At 42.5% G+C, this 22,375-nt stretch overlaps 1 protein-coding gene across 2 annotated transcripts in view; it reads left to right on the top strand.

Annotated features, from left to right (window-relative positions):
* NEK3 (NIMA related kinase 3) overlaps nt 1–22,375 on the top strand; it is a 1,322,970-nt gene that overhangs the window by 856,944 nt on the left and 443,651 nt on the right. For both annotated transcript variants that reach the window (XM_044071667.1, XM_044071666.1), the window contains exons 10-11: nt 5,439–5,511; nt 5,616–5,659. In XM_044071667.1, the coding sequence (XP_043927602.1) occupies nt 5,439–5,511; nt 5,616–5,659 (117 nt within the window). The remainder of the gene's footprint in view (nt 1–5,438; nt 5,512–5,615; nt 5,660–22,375) is intronic.

Consider the following 22,375-nt stretch of genomic DNA (forward strand, 5'->3'; position numbering starts at 1 on the left):
TTTTAGAGGCGGCTACTTGGAGTTCAGTGCACACCTTTACAAAGCATTATTATCTGCCACTCTACTCTAAATCCAGGGCAGGCTTTGCCACTGCAGTTCTGCAGGGCCTCATAGCCGCTCCTACTGCTGTCTAGTTCCAGCCTCCCAACCATAGCTTTGGGACTCTACCCAAATGTAATGACTGAACAGTGAAACACGAAGAACATAGTACAGCTGTGTACACTTACCATAAATGTAGATGTTCGAGTGTATTCACTGTTGCAGTCCAGGTTACCCACCCGCCTTCCCCCTTTTTTCTTTTGGATCTTATCTTTCCTTCTCTGATTTATACTACCTATGTGGTGTATTTGCTTATAGATGAAGGTAAAATTTATATTGGTATATTTCTAAATATATATATAAAAATTGGCTACCCTTCTTTTGCGGGCACCTGACATCTGGGGCAAGAAATACTGAAGAAAATGGCTTCAGCTGCTTCTTTTATACCCCTGACGGCCTGCCGTCCTGACGTCAGGGAAGGGGTGACAGTAGCAGATGCAGGACCCAAGACTTTGGAATTCAGGCCAGCTGAGGGCAACCTGCCAGCAGGATTACCCAAATGTAATGACTGTCACATGTAACAGTCATGCCATGATATGCAGGCAATGCTAAGGCTCAGTTGCAGACGTACAGGGCTATCAACCAGACACAGTTTGTAATTAGTCATGTTGACATGAAGAAAACTGGCATGTTGCATGGCGTGTTTAAGATTGTCGTCCAGCACTGCTGATGCCATTATGAACCTATTTAGTCCAGACAGGATGGCAAGCTAGATCTTACGAGGACTGTGGTGACACACATCATTGCCATATGCACCTCCAGACAGAAGTACTACCATCACTGGCTTATCCAGAATGCTGTCTGTAGTCAGGAATGGGTACATATATGGGTTGGTCACATTGTGAGGCCATGACAAGCTGCACAGTCTGCCCTTTTGAGTGTAAATGTATCACATTACACTGCCCCATGTCATGGACTGGAATGACTGCCAGCCTCCAAGAGCAGGATACTTCACTAGCAGGCATCATGCAGGTCATATTCCTACAGTTGCATAGCATCCATGTTATAATGGGCCACTAATCCTGCTACTTCAAACCAGTACAGAGGCCTCAGATCATGGTAATGTAGCAGTGCTCCCTTCTTCCCATTCATTGGAGAATATTTTCAGAGATACAGAGTACCACTTGCTACATGATGTCTAGCTATCCTTTGGTTTCATAGTCTCCCCAGGTTGTGACATTAGCCATGCTATTGCATCTCTTAGCAGCTGTGCTGTGGTGGTGATGATGATACCTATGACTCACTGCACCACTGAGTATTTGGAGATGTGTATCCACATTTTTACTCGACCCTAGACTTCCCAATATGTCCTGTAACAGATATTTCATGCATCAGGTTTGGTCTCTGTGATATTGTACCTTTACATTATGCTCATCAGGACCCCATAGAGTTGCACTAGATGCTGCTATTGTGCTCAGCTTTGCCTTGGAGGGTATGCCTCTCCATTTGCTTACTATGTCTACCACAGTGTCACCACTGGATGGTGTTGATGTAGTCTTGCATAGAGGTACTGCTGAAATGGAAGCCGTTTAACTTGTTTTCTCATAATCATGTTATGTAACTTATACACTCCTGTATAACTCCTGCATGCTACAGCCATTTCACATGCTGTGGCAGGGGTATACTACATTGCTCTCCCCAGATGTGTCAAGAAATACAATCCATGCATTCAGTTGGCCAAATACATGGTCTCTGATGTTCTGTGTTTGTGCATGGGTATGTTGTACAACATTTTGAGTGTGTTGTGTGTGGTGTTATTGGACATTGTCAATCAGTGCTGCAGTGGGTCTCCTATATCACTTGAAACACAATAGGAACATATGGAAAGGGTATGACAATACACAGTCTTTGGCTGTATGTTTGTGAGATTATCTCAGTGCCTTATATTACTGTGTTGGTGCTCCTGTATATTTCACTATGCAGGAAGCTACAGTATAGGTGACTTGTATACTAGATGTTGGGCAGTGCCAGGTGTGCGTAACAATTGTTTATGTATCCCTGTGCATTGCGTACTACTTGACAATCAATAGAATACTGGGTTTTCCTAATGGCATAGCACCATCCATGGCCTCTAGGTGAGGCCTTCATTGCAACATATGTGCAATCTCTAGCACCCTAGTACTTTAGGAAGGTGGGCAATGTAATAGCATCAGTGTGTAATGGTGGCTTTCTCACTTGGTGTGTTGGGGAAACATAGATGCTATCCATGTATAGAAGTAGTTTATTGAGAAATGTGTTGAGTATTTTGCAAGCTGAAGCATGTGATGTGCCCACTGTGTGTGCTGATTGTCTCTGAAAGGTCCTTGTAGCTGTTACAGTGAGAGCTACACATACGTTGGTGTTTACCAGTATGACATGTCTACTTATTCTTCCCAGTCCTGCTTGTAGATGATATAGGTCTTTCAATGCCCTTATGATATCTCTGTCCACTAAGACAAAGTCTGTCATCTGCTGATCTTTGAAATGGTTATAGATAACATGTTGTTGGTACCCTTTTTTGTTTATGTTGTTTACTTATCCATTACATTGTTGTTGGGGAGAACAGCACTTATGGTAAATAAATGCTTCTGTCTGAATAGTTCTGCAGCTCTTGGCATCTTTACTTTATACTTGCTCTTTGTTCTTATAGTGGTGTGAAATTTGCTGTGTGCCATCTGCATATTACAGCCATGGATCATGACCTAGTTTCAGAAGCACATATTTGCATATTATTATGCATTCATTAGGCTGCGCACCTTTGTTTCCATTTCATGAGTTTGTTTACATAAGCATATTCTTCAGCCATTTTCTTTGCTGCTGTGCATCACAAACTACTTGTACAGAGAATAACAATCTGATTGTCAGTAGCCATTTCCTGCACAGCGGCATGCTGTATATGTTACACATTGTGCTAATGAATTGCAGCCCTTGTATTACCTTTGCTTATTAACAATGTCTGATTTTGTACCCTGTATGGAGGCATTTTTTCTGTGCTCTGTAGTAAAGCAGTTTCAGATATTTTCTCTGCCATATGTATGAGTTTATCTTTATTAATGTGACACAGATGGCCAGGCCTCATCTCTTCATTTTACTTTGTCTCCATTCATTTCCTTTTTAGTGCACGAGTGGATTGATTTGTTTGAGCTGTGTCATGGGGTGATGTTTCTGTTAGTAATTGCCTTCACCTTTTTCAACTGCATGGGGTGGGGGGTATTTTGAACACATTTCTGTGATATTCATATAGGATAAAAAACTACTTAACACTTGGAGCTAGAGCTGTAGCAAGGGAATGTGGCACACTCATTTGGTGTTCCCCTCCATTCCTGCCAAATGTTTAAAAAAAGTTTGACAGCTTGCAAGCTGTCATTTAAATTATCATGATTTCAACTTCTTATAAAAAGCTTTTAAACTGTCCTTTTGCTGTTTAAGAAGTGTACAAACTGTCAGTTCACCTAATTGACAGCATGTACAGTCAAACTTGTTTTTAAATGCATCATCTTCTACATGTTGGAACTTGAAGCTGGTGCTCCGTTTGCCTCACCATTACTATGACACCGCCTGGACATAAAGGGCATTTGCTGGGACCATAATGTTACCCAGATTACTATATGGTACTGTAACCATGAGTGGCTTAAGTAAATGCCTATTCAAAAAATATGTACCGCATATAGCAAAATCTGTAAGTATGCCTTTGATTTACTAGCTTCTTACCACTGTACTGCTATAAATAATCGTGGATAGCCTACCTTGTTAAAGAGTCTAACCTTCATTCAGGCTACATTTGTTCACACGCTACTGCATGAAAGACCCTGTTTTGACTTATTCCATGCTTGTGTAGTAGTGCATACCAATCAAAAGTCTTAAATTGGCTAATAAATATACCCTCACCATTCCTAAAATACTTCCATCCATAGGAAAAAAAAACCCTAATCACTTCTTAATTCCCTGCTTTAAATATACTTTCCTAAAACTTAAGGAAACATGCCTCCCATTTAGCATTTACACCGTCTTGTGAACTCTTGCTCTTTAAACTGTCCCTGTGCTCTGCAGGTGTGTGCACTTATCAGAGATTCTCCTGTACATTCGCCAGTCTTAGTTAATTTGTGTTAATAAGCGCTGGTTGATTTGTTTTACAGCTTCACAACCTGATGAAATCCCGTTTATGGAAGGCTTTGCATAAATATAAAGTGACAAATTACAGCTTAAGCATCAGTCATGTGAAATGTATGCATGTGTATTAGTGTGTTAATAGCATATCAGTTATTTTAAAGCATCTCTGTAGAGTTGTCTTGCACAGTGGTATCTGATGACTTCAGAACTGTAGTGCACTTTTCCAATTTCTATTTTTTCCTCCACCTAAGCTTTTTATTAAAGAAAACATACAAAACTGACTTTATTCCTTAGTGACATCACTGGAGGGACTGTGTTGGTTTGTATGCCTAGGTTTTAAAGAATTCATCCCTGTGCACATGCAGTGGTTTGTCAGTAAAACTCGTAGATCCAACTGTATAGAATATCCCTGAGGAGATTAAATGTACAGATGTTGACTTATGAAAAAGTAAAACTTTACAAATGGATCACATTAAAATCAACAAAACTAAAAATGGAACCGGAAGGGGGGTGGAATAAAGGCAGTGCTGTAGCACCACATGCAGGAGTGTATAAGTTATGTTCCAAACTGTGCAGGGACACTTTAATGATTTATTCATACCCCTTACCATCATGCATATTCTCCTTTGTGCTATGTACACGTTCTTTTTTTTCCATCTTTTCTTGCTCTTATATTACAGGGCTACCTTGTATGTAGGTCATACATTTCTTAACTTTTTTTGCCTTTTGTAAGACAGCATGCATATCTTGTCTTAATTTTTTGCCCTTGGTAAGATGCTTCATTACTGTAATAATGTGGCTGTGATACTTGTAACTTAAACATATCATTCTTTTGTACTGTCCTTTAGGAGTTTTTCCTCAGCTTTCATCAGAAAATTGGCTCTGGCCATCAGGGCTAACCCACTTAATATTTTTATTTTTTCTTTACTTACATTTTATTACCTGCCAACTGATATTGTCTTGAAGAAGAGCAATGGCACATGCTTAATTGCTGTAAAATTAAATATTCTTTTTCTCCATTGTTATAAAGCCATTACAGACTGATTGACATACTTTAGACTATACTAAAACTGACATACTTCATTGATTTATCACATGTTCATGTCTCTAAAATAATGACATAAACGAGAAGTATAATTGTATGTGTAGTAGCCTCGTCGGTTGTTATTGTATTGTGAAACACATACCATTATTTTAGCCAGTTATTGAATACATCACTGACAAGATATTTATTCATTTATAACTTTTAGCAAATGAAAGCTGAGTTTAGTGAAAACTTACCAAGGAAAAAAAGAAAATCTGGGACGAGGCAAACAATTAAAGGTATTATTACTAAACTGTACTGTAATTTGCATGTTATATACATCACGTATGTTAATTTATTAAAATTTGCCCAGGTAACTACAATCACATTATTTTTTTAATAGCTTCTCAGCAAGAAGTAGCTTCCAGAGAGGGTGCGAGCAATCAGGTATTTGATACTGTTTATAAAACTGTTATATTTCAGTAAAACAGTTGTCTTTGTTGTTTTAAAACTGCCATATTGCTTATGTTTGAATATATATATATATATATATATATATATATATATATATATATATATATATATATATATACACACACACACACACACACACACACACACACACACACACACACACACACACACACACACACACATATACACTTCTGTACTTGTTAATTACATGATTATATGAATAACACTTTCAAAATGAGTGTTTTGAAGGGTAAGCCACACTTTTTAGTCTGGCTAAATGGCTAACTTAATATCACAGTGACCAAATTTGCATCATGTTTACAAGGCGTTTCACATATTACTTTGACAACTAGACTGTGTTTTTAGTGAGTTATTAATATGGCTGGGAATGAGATGTGTTTGTCTTAATTTTAAATCATCTGTTTTGAATGTTTTGCATTGATGTCCATTTTCACTGTATTTGTTCTTACTGGCCATATGGTCTAGATTGACCATTGAGAAGCTTAGTGAAATAACCTAGAAGAATTGTGATTTCTTAGCCACCCCAATCAATCTTCCACACAATCAGCAAGTGTGGATTTAAAGGTAAGAAGTTACTTTGCTGTGCAGATGGCGTCTATTCCAAAGAATGGGGATGTATATTGGGTTAGCTGTCAGTCACATCAGTAGCTGCTATGTACCAGTGAAGGCAGAGGTTTTGATGCAGGTATTTATGGCAGCACTGGATGTGTGGAGAATGAGAAAATCTAGAAGGGCAGAGCCTTTCGTACCACAGAAGATAAAAATCACCATGCAAGAGCCTGTATGAGATGGACTTTAGTAAGAGGGCTTTTAGTCTGTCCGGACAGCTTAGGGAGCAAAGTCCAATAATTTTCTTAGTATGGATTTTTTGAGGTCTGTCTAGCTAAAAAGGGCATTGTGTTCTGTGATAGGGCTCGTGAAAGATGTATAGAGACGGACTAAATCCTTAGAGGAGATGCTCTTGGGAATTAACTGTACTAGATAGAAAAAATTTCTATCCACATCTGACAGTGCTGATCAAAGGATAATTCATTGTCAGCATATGTGCGCAGGTATTCACTGACCGTCAGTTTTAACGGAGATACGTAGCATGAGCTCAGGAAATCTTTGCATTGTTTATCTTTCCATTTACTTTATATTCCAGAACCTAATGGCACACTTAGTTAAAATCTTTAGTTAGTGCTTGCTTTGCAGAAAGTGTTCTAACTAAAAGACAAGTTTGGGCACAAAGCCCTTCAGAGCTACAGTCGAAGAGTATACTTTTCTAAGGGTTTCGAGGATCGGCTGTTGGTTTGTTCTTTCCTTTGCTGGGCAGATAAGTTCCCTTTTGGGGGGATGGTTCTGTTGTCTTCCTTTTGTTGATGGTTTATTACTTTCCTCTTCAGGAAAGTTATTTTAAAGCTAGGAGTGTTGTGTATTAATGGACTGTCTCAAGACTGTAATGTATCATGTTTTTTCTGTCAGTTTAGTAGTGTAAAGTAACTGACAACATTTTTTCCTGTGGATAAATAGTTAGTTTTTATTTTTTTTTTTTGGGGGGGGGGGCTGACATAGTGTTTTAAAGTGCCTTTTTGCTGTGTTTTTTAGTCAAAAGACTAATTTTTGTGGACTGGTAGTGTTTACCTGCATTTGCTGCTTTTCTTCCCCAGTAAAGAGGTACCATTTTTGGATTGACCATAGAAAAGTCTACTGGTCCCATTGTTGGTCCTTCTTCCAGCCACAAAAAAAAAAAAAAAGTTAAGGAAGCAGCCTGTGTAACCATAACAAGCGCTTAGTAATTTCCGTCATCCAGAGGTGGGTGAATCTACTGTGACAATTTGCTGTACCTTAGACAACTTATCTTTTACTCCGGATCCCTCTAGTGTAGCATGTACAGCCACTATGGAATGGGGGCTAACCACATCCTCTGTAGCTGCTGGTATCTTGTTATTGGGCAAGGGAGAGCCACCCTTGTCTGTCCTGGGAGATGGAGCAGGGAAAGTTTCGGTGTTGTGTCAGAATGCTGTGCCCATCCCTGGGGAAGCAGCTTCTGCCATTAGTAACACAGTTGGCCCCATTTTTCCTGTCAAAAAGAAACAGAAAACCAGACTTGTATCTACTTCTCCTCAAATTTCTTTGGATAGGAGTAGTTTATTGGGTCTGGCTCAGGGTTTAATTCAGGCGGTTGTTCCTTATTATAAAATAATTTCTTGTAAAAGAAAGAGGGATTCCTCTTTTCCTGAAGAGATTTAGGTTTCTGAATCTGAACAGGAAGATGCAGGGTTTTTCCTCTGATCTCTGTTTCAGACTTAGAGGAGACCTCAGTTTCTCATGATCTCTGTGGGGGATGTTCTTCGTGTTTCACTGTTGCAGTCATTACATTTGGGTAATCTGCTGGCAGGTTGCCCTCAGTCAGCCTGAATAACAAAGTCTTGGGTCCTGCATCAGTTACTGTCTCCTCTTCCATGACGTCAGGTTGTCAGGGGTATAAAACATGCAGCCGACACCATTTTAATCAGTCTTTCTTGCCGCATGGTGCCCGAAGCAGAAGCAGTTCGCAAGTGCCTGTCGGCCGACTCCTGAAATTTTCGTATTCGAGTTTCAGAACGAAGTCTTCAAACTACCCATTGGGGAAACTTTTTCTTGCGTCTTACCGATGTCAGTAAAAGTTAATAATTGCATTACTTGTGGGAAGCAAATACCTCAATAGGATTTTCATTTGTACTGTATTCCTTGCCTAGGCCCTGATCACAACGTGCCTTGCTGTCAGTTTTGTGCTAAATTTAACCAATGCACTATTAAGCGTCGGTATATTTTTGCTTCTAAATATTTTGGTTCAAGATTTAACTACCCTGAAATGTCGTAGGTTAGCAATCCGACTACCGGAGTTCACAAAAAACGCAAGGAAAAAGACAGAGACAGACCATCGAGGTCCAAAACCGACAAAGCTTCTCCTAAGCCAGTCGCCAGTTCGCCGGTACTCAGTGAGGCACTTTCGCAGCCCCTGATACCTGCTACTTTTGAGTCGCAGGCCTCTACCGAGACCCATTCAGAGTCCGGTATGCCGCGAGATTCGCAAAGTATTGAACCTGCGGATGTCTCTCCCTTGGATGGGTCCGGAGCTGCTGAGCAGGCACCAGCTTCTGAGGGTGTTTTCAAGCCTTAACATTTTTACATCAAAACCGACACCAGCAACAAAAACAAGGTCAAAAACAACTTCAATGTCTAAAAAATCGACACATGAGCCACATGCTCAGGCCCCTATGCCTAAAAAACAGATGATCAAAATGGCTGAGGATTTAATTACCTTGATCAAGGGTTCCCAACCCCCCCCTGCTAAGAGGCCTAGGCAAGGCACTGATTATGAATCTTCAGATCAAGTTTCCATTTCTTCTGATTCCTCTTCTGATCAGGAATTTTCTTTTCCACCCTATGAGGATTCTGATGCAGAGGAATCCATCCCATCTGCATCTCCTCCTGAGGATTACTCTTTTGGTGAGACTTTGCATACTTTACGGGAACATTTTCACTGGGAGAGTCAAGACTTCTCTGAATCAAAAAAGAGGCTTAGGGATTTCCTCCTTCTTCCTCAGCATAGTCCTTTGGCTATACCTCCTGTATTAGACATTGTTAATGATGTGTTCTTGGAATTAAGCATGGCTCCTGCCTCCAGCTCCTAGTAAGCCAGACAGATATTACAGGGTTCCTGACTTCCACAAATTTCTTTTCAAAAATCCTGCTGCTGATCCTGTGACTATTTTTCAGGGTCCCAAGGGTGTTAAGGCTTCTACTGCCAAAAATCCTACCCCTTCTGATAGAGATTCCAGGGAGCTGGATAGATGGGGCAAGAAGGTTTATACGTCTGCAACATTGACAATCAGGGCTTTAAACTGCCAGTTTCATATGCTTAAATATCAACAGCATGTTATGGGCTTACTGAAACAGAAAATGATGGTGATTTCTGATTGTGTGGAAAATAAAGAGTTACAGGATTTATTGCATTCAGCAGAACAGGTTGGAAAGCATACTTTGCAATGTGGTTTTGATTCCTTGGAGGCCTCTTGTAGGGCCGCCGTTACTGGATCTGTGATTAGAAGGCATGTCTGGCTCAAGGAGCAAAATCTGCCTGATCATGTTAAAGCTAAATTGTTGGATGCCCCTTTGCAGCTTGATACTCAGTTTGGTAATAAGGCAGAAAAGGTTTTAAAGAAAATGGAAGACAAAGCTAAATCTATGCAAACTGTAAAAGATTTCTTGCAAGTGCAGCCACCCAGGTTCAGTAGGCACTGGCCTACTAAAAATTGGTCCTTTCCTTTGTCCAACAGAGCCACTCACGGCAAACCCAGGCGCTCAAAAGGCTCCAGATATCAATCGCAGGATTCTTACAGGTCAAAGCAATGGGGTGCCTCCACCTCCAAATCTGGAGGAAACAAAGCACAACCCTACAGTAAGCAGTCTCAATGACTTTCCTCTACCATCTCCAAGCACTTATCTTTTGGCAGACTCCTTGGGGGGAAAATTAGCACTTCATGCTCAAAATTGGCAGTTAATTACCCAGGACAAGTGGGTATTAAACAGAGTATCCCAGGGGTACAGATTTCATTTCCATACTTTGAAAATTCCAAACGGATGACCAGATCTGCCACAAAACCAGTGGGCAGAGGCCCAGAAACAAGTCATGTCCCTCATGGATATGGGGGCTATTCAACCCGTACCAGAAAAGGAAAAAGGACAACATTTTTATTCAAGACTTTTCCTGGTACCCGGAAAGGACAATTCATGGCGTCCAATACTGGACTTATCGATTCTGAACACGTACCTGGACATTCCAAAATTCAAAATGCTGACTTTGCCACAGCTACTGCCTGTGCTAGGCAAGAATGCTTGGTTAGTCACGCTAGACTTAAAAGAGGCATACCTGCATATCCCAATAAGAGAATCATGCAGAAGATACCTCCGCTTCAAAGCAGGTTTTTTGCATTACCAATTCTCTGCACTACCCTTTGGTTATCTACTGCACCCAGGGTCTTTACAAAGTGCCTGGCACCAGTAATTGCATTTTGCAGACAAAGAAATATCCAAATTTATCCTTATCTGGACGATTGTCTCATTCAGGCAGAGGACAAGGACACTCTTCTTCAACATCTGGTGTTTGTAAAAAGGCTTCTAGCATACCTAGGGTACACCATAAAGGAAAAGAAATCACAACTGGTACCCTCTCAAATAATTACATTCCTGGTTGCAAGCTTGAATACAGCTGCCCAGATGGCTTACCTCACGTCAGACAAACAAAGGCAACTGACAACATACTTCAAACAAATGGCAACAAAAACCCAGTTATCTGCAAGACAAATTCTGCAGGCTTTGGGATTCATGGCATCCTGCATCCTACTGATTCCATATGCGAGACTGCATATGAGAAAACTTCAATGGTACCTAAAAAGTTTATGGAGTCAGCATTGTCGCAGCCTGGAAACAATGATTCTTGTCATTCCCTGCCTGCAACAGGAGTTTCTTTGGTGGGCAGAGACATGTCACCAAAACAAGGGACTGTCATTCACTCTACCCCCTGCCACCCAAACCCTAACTACAGACGCATCAGACTATGCTTGGGAGGCCCACCTGGCAGGGAGATGCATTCAGGGCAAATGGAGCCCAAACCAAATGCATCTGCATATCAACCAGAAAGAAATGCTAGCTGTTCAGAATGTTCTGACAGCCTTCAAGGACTTACTTCATCCAGGACAACTACTGATAAGGACGGACAACACCACAGTTATGTGGTACATAAACAAGCAGGGGGGTACACACTCCTACCCCTTTGCAGACTAGCCATGGCCTTGTGGAACACAGCCTTGACTTACCAAATACATCTTCAAGCACAATTCCTGCCAGGAAAGCAAAATACTCTGGCAGACAACCTAATCAGAAATATTTTGGACCCACACGAATGGAAACTGGATCCACAAATCTTCAACAGGTTAACACAGAAATGGGGGAACCCAGACATAGATATATTTGGCTCTCCCCAAAACTATCAGTTGGACAAATTTTACACAAGAACTCATCACAAAAAAAAGCATGGAAAATGGATGCTCTATCCTTCTATGCCTTTCCCCCTCTGCCTCTACTCTCCAAGGTCTTACTAAAAGTCAGACAGGAAAAACCAAAAATTATCCTAATTGCTCCAGACTGGCCTCACCAGCACTGGTATCCGCTTCTAAGGAATATGTCACACCTTCCTCTGTGGTACTTGCCTCAAACACCTCATCTACTGTCTCAGCAGAACTTTCAAATTCTACATACTCAGCTCCAAACTCTGAATCTTGCAGCATGACTGATCAACTAATTATTCAAACCACATCTCTCAGTAAATCTGTGATGGATGTCATTTTGGAAGCCAGAAGGCCTAGTACTAGAAAATCTTATGCTGATAAATGGAAGAGATTCTGTGCTTGGAACTAAGCACAAGGAGTAGACACAGCAAAGCCAAATATTCCTCAGATTTTACAATACTTAACTGAGATGCTTGACAAGGGACTGTATTTTTCTTCAATAAAAATCCATGCCTATGCCATCTCGGCTCATTACAACACAGAGCCACTCCTTTTTTCTCATCCACTGCTTAAACAGTATCTCAGAGGGGCCAACAATTTAAGGCCTCCCAGGAGAGCACCAACTCCTACATGGGACCTCAGATTTGTGCTGGAAAAACTCACTCTGCCTCCTTTTGAACCAACCATTCAAATGCGGATATAAAATTTCTATCTTGGAAGACAGCTTTTCTTTTGTCAGTCACTTCAGCAAGAAGGGTTTCAGAACTAGAAGCACTCATGGCAGTGGAGCCTTTCATTATTTTTTACCCGGACAGGGTGGCCCTCAGGACCAATACTTCTTTTATGCCTAAGGTGGTATCCAGTGTGGCTCTTAACCAGACCATTCACCTGCCAACATTTTACACAAATCCGCAGAACAAGGGGGAGCGGATTCTATTTTCATTGGATGTACACAGACAACTAAGATTCTACTTAACCAGGACCAAATCTCTAAGAAAGTCTGAGCAACTACTGGTAGCATTTGCTGCAGGATCAGAGGGGAAGGCTGTATCAAAGCAGACTATTTCTAAATGGATAAGCCAGTGCATTTGTTTCTGCTATTTGCACCATGGTAAACCTGTGCCCAAGGGGATCAGATCACATTCCACCAGGGCTGCCTCTACTTCAGCAGCTTTTCTCAGAGGGGTCCCAACCAAAGACATTCTAGAAGCTGCTACTTGGAGCTCTGTTCATACCTTCACAAATCATTATCATTTACCTCTCTTCTCTAAATCCAGGGCAGGCTTTGCCACTGCAGTCCTGCAGGGCCTTATAGCCGCTCCTAATGCTGTTTAGTTCCATCCTCCCATCCATAGCTTTGGGATTCTACCCAAATGTAATGACTGCAACAGTGAAACACGAAGATCATAGTACAGTTGTGTACACTTACCATAAATGTAGATGTTGGAGTGTATTCACTGTTGCAGTCCTGGTTACCCACCCGCCATCCCCCATTCTATACCTTTTCTTTCCTTCACTATACTCAAAAGCCTTTGTGGTATATTTGCTTTTAGTTGAAGGTAAAGTTTATGTTTCTGAAAGTGCATTTATATATTTATAGTTTATTTATAAATAGATTTTTGCTCCCCATTTGGGGGGCACATGACATCTGGGGCAAGAAAAACTGATTAAAATGGCATCGGCTGCATGTTTTATACCCCTGACGACCTGACGTCATGGATTGAAAACAGCAACCAACGCAGGACCCAAGACTTTGTTAATCAGGTCGACTGAGGGGAACCTGCCAAGATTACCCAAATGTAATGACTTCAACAGTGAATACACTCGAATGTCTACATTTATGGTAAGTGTACACAACTGTACTTTTCTCTTCCCTGGGAACTATTGATAGAATGTGCCAGTGTTTTCAGTGGGAGAACACTGAGGATGTTCATCGTGCATACAGCTGCAGTAATCACATATGGGTTCTCTGCCGTCAGGCGGGTCCTCGGTCGGCCGAATTCCAAAGTCTAGGTCCGGTGTCGGTTGTTGTCGCTTTCTTTCCTGACGTCAGTGCGACAGGGGTATATAAGACACAGCCAACGCCATATTCTTCAGTCTTTTTGCTGCGGCAGAGGCAGTTCGCAAGTGCCGGTCGGCCAGCTCCTGAATTTACGAAAAATTGGAAACCGAAGTCTTCTTTAAAGCTAAGTACCCCATTGGGGAAACTTTTCTTGCCTCAGACCGATGTCAGACAAAGTTAACAATTGTATTTCTTGTGGGAAGCAAATATCACATAAGGATTTCCATTCCCTCTGCATACCTTGTTTAGGCCCAGACCACGACGTCTCAGGCTGTCACTTTTGTGCTACTTTCAATAAACGCACTATTAAGCTTCGGGGGAAGTTCGCCCAACATTAATTTGGTAAAGCCTTTGATTATAAAATGTCGTCGGAGACTCCGACTACCGTTTTGTCCAAAAAACGCAAGGACAAGGACCGGGTCTCCACCGACACCACGCCAAAACCGGCTGCACGTGGTCCGGTTCTCAGTGAGACTCCTATGCAGTCCCTGACTACCGATGACACTTCCTTGGCGGTGTCTTCTGTAACCGAGACCGCAGGTGCCTCGGCCCTTACTCAGACTTCAACCACCGAAGCCACTGTGAGTGCTGAGCCTCCTAATGTGGACAGGTCCACTTCCACCCAGGGTGTCTTTAGACCCTCATCTTCCTTTTCCATTAAGGCCTTTACTAAGTCCAAATCAGCCATGCATCCCAAGAGGCCTGTTGCTCAGGGCCCATCCCCAGGCCCCATGCCTAAAAAGCAGATGCTTAAAATGGCTGAGGATTTAATTACTCTTATCAGGGGTTCCCAACCCCCTCCAGACAAGAGACCCAGAGTGGAGGAAGATTCTCCCTCTTCTGAACAAGGCTCCATTTTCTCAGAACATTCTGATGTAGAGGAACACTTTATGAAGATTCTGATGCAGAACAGTCCATTCCTTCTGTATCTCCCCCAGAGGATTTTTCTTTTGGGGAAACCTTGCACACCTTGAGGGAACACTTCCATTGGGAAGGCCAAGACTTTTCTGATTCCAAGAAAAGGCTTAGGGAATTTCTTTTGTTACCTCAACACAGACCTCTGGCTATACCTCCTGTCTTGGACATACTTGATGATGTTTACTCGGAGGCTTGTCTTAACCCGGATTCCCTGCCTCCGGCCCCAGTCAAACCTGATAGCTACTACAGAGTTCCTAACTCTCACCAATTTCTTTTCAAAAGCCATAATGCTGACCCTGAAATTATTTCTCAGGGCCCCAAGGGAATGAAGGCCTCTACTGCCAAGAATCCACTACCTTCCGAAAGGCAATCTAGATCCTTAGAAAGGTGGGGAAAAAGGTATACACCTCGGCCACCCTAGCCATGAGGGCCTTAAATTGTCAGTTCCATATGCTTAAATATCAGCAGTTTCTGTTATCACAATTAAGAAATAAAATGTCTCAACCTGAACAACCAGATTTGAAGGAATTGCAGGATATGATGCATAGTGCAGAACAAGTGGGTAAACACACCTTACAATGTTGCTATGATGCCTTAGAGGCCTCAAGTAGAGCTGCTGTTACAGGATCTGTCATTCGTAGACATGCCTGGCTTAGGGAACAAAGCTTGCCTGATCATGTTAAAGCTAAACTACTAGATGCTCCTTTACAAAAGGATGTACTATTTGGTACTAATGCTGAGGAGATACTACGGAAAATGGAAGAAAAAGCTAAATCTATGCAAACTGTCAAGGCTTTTCTACAGGTACAACCACCTCGTTTTAGCAGAAATTGGCCTTCTAAAAACTGGCCCTTTCCAGCCACGGACAAGCCCCAAAGAGGTAGATACAGGCGCACAAGTGGCAGAGGACAATCTCAAGGATCATATAGAGGCAGACAATGGCAAACTCCTGCACCAAGAGGTGGCAAAGACAGTGCACAACAATACAGAAAACAAACCCAATGACTTCCTCCTTTTCATGCCAAGCAAGTCTCAGCTGGTAGCTCCCTTGGGAGGAAAGCTGGCATTATTTGCAAGAAATTGGCATATTATCACAACAGACAAATGGATCCTGGACATTATAAACAGAGGCTACAGATTTCATTTTCACACTCTTCCAAAAATGAGAGGCATGCCAAACCTGCCACACAATCAAAGGGCAGAGGCACAAATACAAATTTCAAAACTCATGGACATGAAAGCTATTCAAGAGGTACCTACTCACGAACAAGGTCAAGGTTTTTATTCCAGATTATTCCTGGTACCAAGGAAAGGATCCGACTGGAGACCCATTTTGGACTTATCCATCCTAAATACATTTCTACCAAAATTCAAGATGCTCACATTACAGCAGCTTCTTCCCATGCTGGGCAAGGAGTTTTGGCTGGTAACATTGGACCTCAAGGAGGCATACCTGCATGTCCCAATCAGACAAAGCTGCAGAAGATACCTCAGATTTCTTGCAGGTTCAATCCACTATCAATTCTCTGCATTGCCCTTTGGCTTATCTACTGCGCCCAGAGTATTCACAAAATGCCTGGCATCAGTAATTGCCTACTGCAGACTTCAAGGGATACAGATTTACCCTTATTTGGACGACTGCCTGATCCAAGCGGACAGCAAGCACATACTTCTGGAACATCTGGCTTATGCAACACGGTTACTGAATTCTCTGGGATACACAATCAACAAAGAGAAATCCAGGCTAACACCATCTCAGAAAATAACTTTCCTGGGTGCCAACTTGGTCACAAACACCCAGATGGCCTACCTTACGCCAGAAAAACAGGGGCAACTAACTCAGTACTTCAAAATACTAGCAAATTGTACCAGGCTTACTGCAAGGAAAATCCTGCAGGCTCTGGGCTTCATGGCATCTTGCATTCTTTTAATCCCATGTGCAAAGCTGCATATGAGAAAACTACAATGGTACCTAAAAAATCTATGGTCTCAACACAGCCACAATTTGGAAACAATAATACCAATAATTCCATGTTTGCAAAAGGAATTTCTATGGTGGGCCCAAGCATGTCAAACAAACACAGGTCTCCCATTCTGCAAGCCTCAAGCAAATCAAGTCATCACAACAGATGCCTCAGATTACGCCTGGGGGGCGCACATGACAGGCAGGTGCATTCAGGGCAAATGGTCCTAAAAGGAAAAGCACCTTCACATCAATCAAAAAGAAATGCTAGCAGTGATAAATCCAATTACAGCATTCAAGGACCTCCTGCATCCAGGGCAATTATTGATAAGAACAGACAACACCACAGTAATGTGGTACATAAACAAACAAGGAGGAACACATTCATACCCCCTGTGCAGACTAGCCATGACACTTTGGAACTTGGCTCTGGAATGGCAAATCGAACTTCAAGCACAGTACTTGCCAGGTTTGGAAAACACGCTGGCAGACAATCTAAGTAGAAATATGGCAGATCCGCACGAATGGAAGTTGCATCCTCAGGTGTTTACAAAGATAATCCAAGCGTGGGGGAGGCCAGACATAGATCTCTTCACCTCCCACAGGAATCATCAATTGGAAAAGTTTTGTTCAAGGACCTTTCACCCAAAGGCCTGGAGAGGGGACGCCTTCTCATTCAGTTGGACAGCATGGACAGTGTACGCTACCCACCTCTGCCTCTTCTGCCCAAGGTGCTCTTGAAAGCAAGAGCAGACAGACCGATGATGATACTGATTGCTCCAGACTGGCCAAGACAGCACTGGTACCCACTCCTGAGGAGCCTAACACATACTCCTCCCTGGCCTCTACCTCTAATGCCTCTTCTGCTGATTCAGCACAGCTACAAAACTCTTCACAGTCAGCTGAAAACACTCAATCTGGCTGCATGGAAAATTCCTTAATACCACAACAGGTCCTACTTCCCAAAGAGGTGCAGGACGTCATTCTGGAGGCCAGAAGGCCATCTACTAGAAAGGCTTACTCCGTAAAATGGAAACGGTTTTGCTCTTGGAATGAGAAAAAAGGCCAGGACCCTAGAAAACTGAATTTGCCTCAGGTATTACAGTATCTAGCTGAGCTGCTGAACAGTGGACTTTCATTTTCCTCCATAAAAATCCATGCCTCAGCCATTTCTGCAGAATTCAACACTGATCCACCGTTATTCTCTCACCCACTTTTAAGACAGTTCCTCAGAGGGGCTAAGAATATAAGACCACCAAGGAAACAACCAGTGCCAGCCTGGGATCTTAATTACATTCTAGAAAAATTGATATTGCCTCCCTTTGAACCAGCTGCCTCAACAGATTTGCAATATTTGTCCTGGAAAACAGCTTTCCTTCTGGCCATTACCTCAGCTCGTAGGGTTTCGGAACTACAAGCCCTCATGGCTGTGCAGCCCTTTCTCATCTTCCATCAGGACGGGGTTTCCCTTCGAACCAACCTGTCATTTATGCCTAAAGTGGTATCCAGGGTAGCTTTAAATCAAGCCATACACTTACCTACCTTTTACCCCAATCCTCAAAACACAGGGGAAAGGCTGCTACATTCCTTAGACATCCATAGACAGCTACGTTATTATTTGGACAGAACAAAGCCTTTCAGGAAATCACAACAACTTTTTGTGTCCTATGCTGTAGGAGCTCAAGGGAAGCCTGTTACCAAACAGACAATTTCAAAATGGATAGACCACTGCATACGATTTTGTTACTCCTATCATGGGAAATCTGTCCCTACAGGCATCAGATCCCACTCCACCAGGGCCACAGCTACCTCTACAGCCTTCCTCAGAGGAGTTCCTACCAAAGATATTTTGGAGGCAGCCACTTGGAGTTCTGTGCATACCTTCACAAAACACTACCACCTGCCTTTATATTCCAAAACTAGAGCAGGCTTTGCCACTGCTGTGTTGCAGGGCATTCTGGCTCATCCCAGTTCCACCTAGTGCCTACCACCCTGTGCGTAGCTTTGGGATTCTACCCATATGTGATTACTGCAGCTGTATGCACAATGAACATAGTACAGTTTTGTACCTACCATAAATGTAGATGTTCGAGTGCTAATACAGCTGCAGTACCTCCCTCCTTCCCCTCTTGGTAAAGGACAAGTGGCTAACACCTCCTCATACAACCTAATTTGGGTTATCTTCCTATGGTGTATTTGCTTGCAACTACTGTTTTTTGATTACATTGCATTGCTTGAATATATTTATATATATATATATATATATATATATATATATATATATATAATTTATGTATTGCCTTCCTTCTGGGGGCACCTGACATCTGGGGCAAGAAAGACTGAAGAATATGGCGTCGGCTGTGTCTTGTATACCCCTGTCACACTGACGTCAGGAAAGAAAGCGACAACAACCGGACCTAGACTTTGGAATTCGGCCGACCGAGGACCGGCAGAGAACCCATATGTGATTACTGCAGCTGTATTAGCACTCGAACATCTACATTTATGGTAGGTACAAAACTGTACTTTTCTCAGTCCCTCAGAAAATACTGTGAGTTATTACAGAAATATTTTCCAGAACCTACACCAATTCTTCCTGATGTTCTTCGTGTTTCACTGTTGCGGTCATAACATTCGGGTTATCTGCTTGCAGGTTGCCCTCAGTCGGCCTGATTAACAAAGTCTTGGGTCCTGCGTCGGTTGCTGTCCATTCTTCCATGACGTCAGGGGTATAAAACATGCATCCGATGCCATTACATCCGTCTTTCTTGCCGTGCGGTGCCTGAAGCAGAAGCAGTTTGCAAGTGCCGGTTGGCCGACTCCTGAAATTTTTGTTTTCGAGTTTCAGAATGGAAGTCTTCAACTAAAGCTAAGTACCCTGTTGGGGAAGGTTTTTCTTGCTCCTTACCGATGTCAGTAAAAGTTAATAATTGCATTACTTGTGGAAAGCAAATACCTCATAAAGATTTTCATTCGTACTGTATTCCTTGCCTAGGCCCTCACCACGATGTACCTTGCTGTTGGTTTTGTGCTTTATTTAATTAGTGCACTATGCGTCATCGGTATATTTTCCCCTCTAAATGTTTTGGTTCTCTGTTTAATTATCCAGAAATGTCAGTTAGCCATTCGACTACCTGGATTCCAAAAAACGCAAAGATAAAGACAGAGACAGGTCGCCGAGGTCCAAAACTGCCGGCGATGCTTCTCCTAAGCCAGTTGCCAGTACTCAGTGAGCTGCTTTCGCAGCCCCTGATACCCGCTGCTTTCGCAGCCCCTGATACCCGCTACTTCTGATTCGCAGGCCTCTACTGAGACCCATTTGGAATCCGCTATGCCGCGAGATGCTTCAACTATGGAACCTGTGGATGTCTCTACCTTGGATGGGTCCGGAGCTGCTATGCAGGCACTGGCTTCTGAGGGTGTATTCAGGCCTATGGACTTGCATATTAAATCAACGCCTCCTTCATTACTTAGGCCTAAATCTCGGTCCATGTCTAAAAAAACGACGCCCAGGCCACATGCTCATGTCTCTATGCCTAAAAAACAAATGATAAGAATGGCTGAAGATCTAATAACTCTAATCAAGGGTAGCCACCCCCCCCCCCCCTTCTAAGAGGCCTAGGACTGAGGTTGATTATGAATATTCTGATCAGGATTCTGTATTTTCTAGCTCTTCTGATGATCTGGATTTGCCCTTACCTACTTATGAGGATTATGATGCAGAGGACTCTCTTCCCTCTGCTTCCCCTCCTGAGGATTTTTCTTTTGGGGAAACCTTACATACTCTAAGGGAGCATTTCCACTGGGAAAGCCAGGATTTTTCTGATTCAAAAAAGAGGCTTAGGGATTTCCTTCTCCTACCTCAGCATAGGCCTTTAGCTATTCCTTCTGTTCTAGACATTGTTGATGCTTTCTCGGAATCTAGTTTGGCCCCTGATTCCCTGCCTCCTGCTCCCAGAAAACCTGACAAATACTACAGGGTCCCTGAGTCCCACAAGTTCCTTTTCAAAAATTCAAATGCAGATCCAGAGACTATTTCACAGGGGCCCAAGGGCATTAAGGCTTCTACTGCTAAAAATCCTATGCCTTCTGATAGAGACTCCAGGTTTCTGGATAGATGGGGTAAGAAGGTTTACACTTCTGCAACCTTGGCCATTGGGGCTTTAAACTACCAGTTTCATATGTTAAAATATCAGCAACATGTTATTGGACTGCTTATGCTTAAACAGAAAATGATGTTGATTCCTGACTGTGTGGATAATAAAGAATTACAGGATTTAATGCATTCTGCCAAACAAGTAGGCAAACATACTTTGCAATGTGGTTTTGATTCATTAGAGGCCTCTTGCAGGGCTGCTGTTACTGGGTCTGTGCTCAGAAGGCATGCTTGTCTTAAGGAGCAATCTTTGCCTGATCATGTTAAGGCTAAATTGTTGGATGCTCCTTTAAATCAGGGCCACCTGTTTGGCAACAAGGCTGAGGAAGTTCTTTAAAAGATGGAAGATAAAGCTAAATCTATGCAAAGTGTTAATGATTTTTTACAAGTTCAGCCTCCTAGATTTAGTAGGCACTGGCCCTCTAAGAATTGGTCCTTTCCAGCCCCTTCCAGGTCTTCTCAAGCCAAACCGAGACACAGCAAAAACCCCAGGTTTCAGTCCCAGGGGACTCAGAACTAAACAGTGTGGGGCCTCCACTTCCAAGTCTGGGAATAATAAGACTCCCCCTATGGTAAACTGTCTCAATGACTTCCTTTTAAAATTTCCAAGCACTTATCAACTGACTGCCCCTTTGGGGGGAAAGATTACTCTTCATTCAAAGAATTGGGAACTCATTACCTAGGACAAATGGGTTTTAAATGTAGTGTCCCAGGGATACAGATTTCACTTCCACACGTTGCCAACACCAAGTGAGTGGCTGGACCTACTCCCAAATCAGTGGGCAGAGGCCCAAAAATAAGTACTTTCTCTCTTAAGCATGGCGGCTATTCAACTGGTACCAGAAGAGGAAAAGGGACAAGGTTTCTACTTGAGACTTTTCCTGGTACCCAGAAAAGACAATTCATGGCGTCCTGTCCTGGACCTGTCTACTCTAAACACCTTTTTGGAGATTCCAAAATTCAAGATGCTGACTCTTCACCAATTACTTCCTATGCTAGGCAAAGATGCCTGGTTGGCAACACTAAATTTAAAAGAAGCATACCGGCACATCCCAATCAGGGAATCTTGCTGAAGATACCTATGCTTCAAAGCAGGCTACACGCACTATCAGTTCTCTGCACTGACCTTTGGCTTATCTACTGTGCACAGGGTATTCACAAAGTGCCTAGCTCCAGTTATTGCATTTTGCAGGCAAAGAAATATTCAAATATACCCATTCCTGGACGATTGTCTAATTCAGGCAGAAAGCCAGGACATACTTTTGAATCATCTGGCTTTTGTAGAAAGGGTTCTAACTTGTCTGGAGTACACCATAAACGAAAAGAAATCACACCTGGTACCCTGTCAACAAATTATATTCCTGGGAGCAAGCTTGAATGCAACTTCTCAGATGGCTTACCTCACGCCAGAAAAGCAAATTCATTTGACAACCTACTTCAAACAAGTGGCCACAATAACCCTGCTATCTGCAAGACAAATACTGCAAGCCTTGGGGTTCATGGCCTCCTGCATTCTTCTAATTCCATATGCAAG

This window comes from Protopterus annectens, chromosome 5.part0, assembly GCF_019279795.1.
Source record: "Protopterus annectens isolate FY-2018-M chromosome 5.part0, PAN1.0, whole genome shotgun sequence".
NCBI classification, from domain to species: domain Eukaryota; kingdom Metazoa; phylum Chordata; order Ceratodontiformes; family Protopteridae; genus Protopterus; species Protopterus annectens.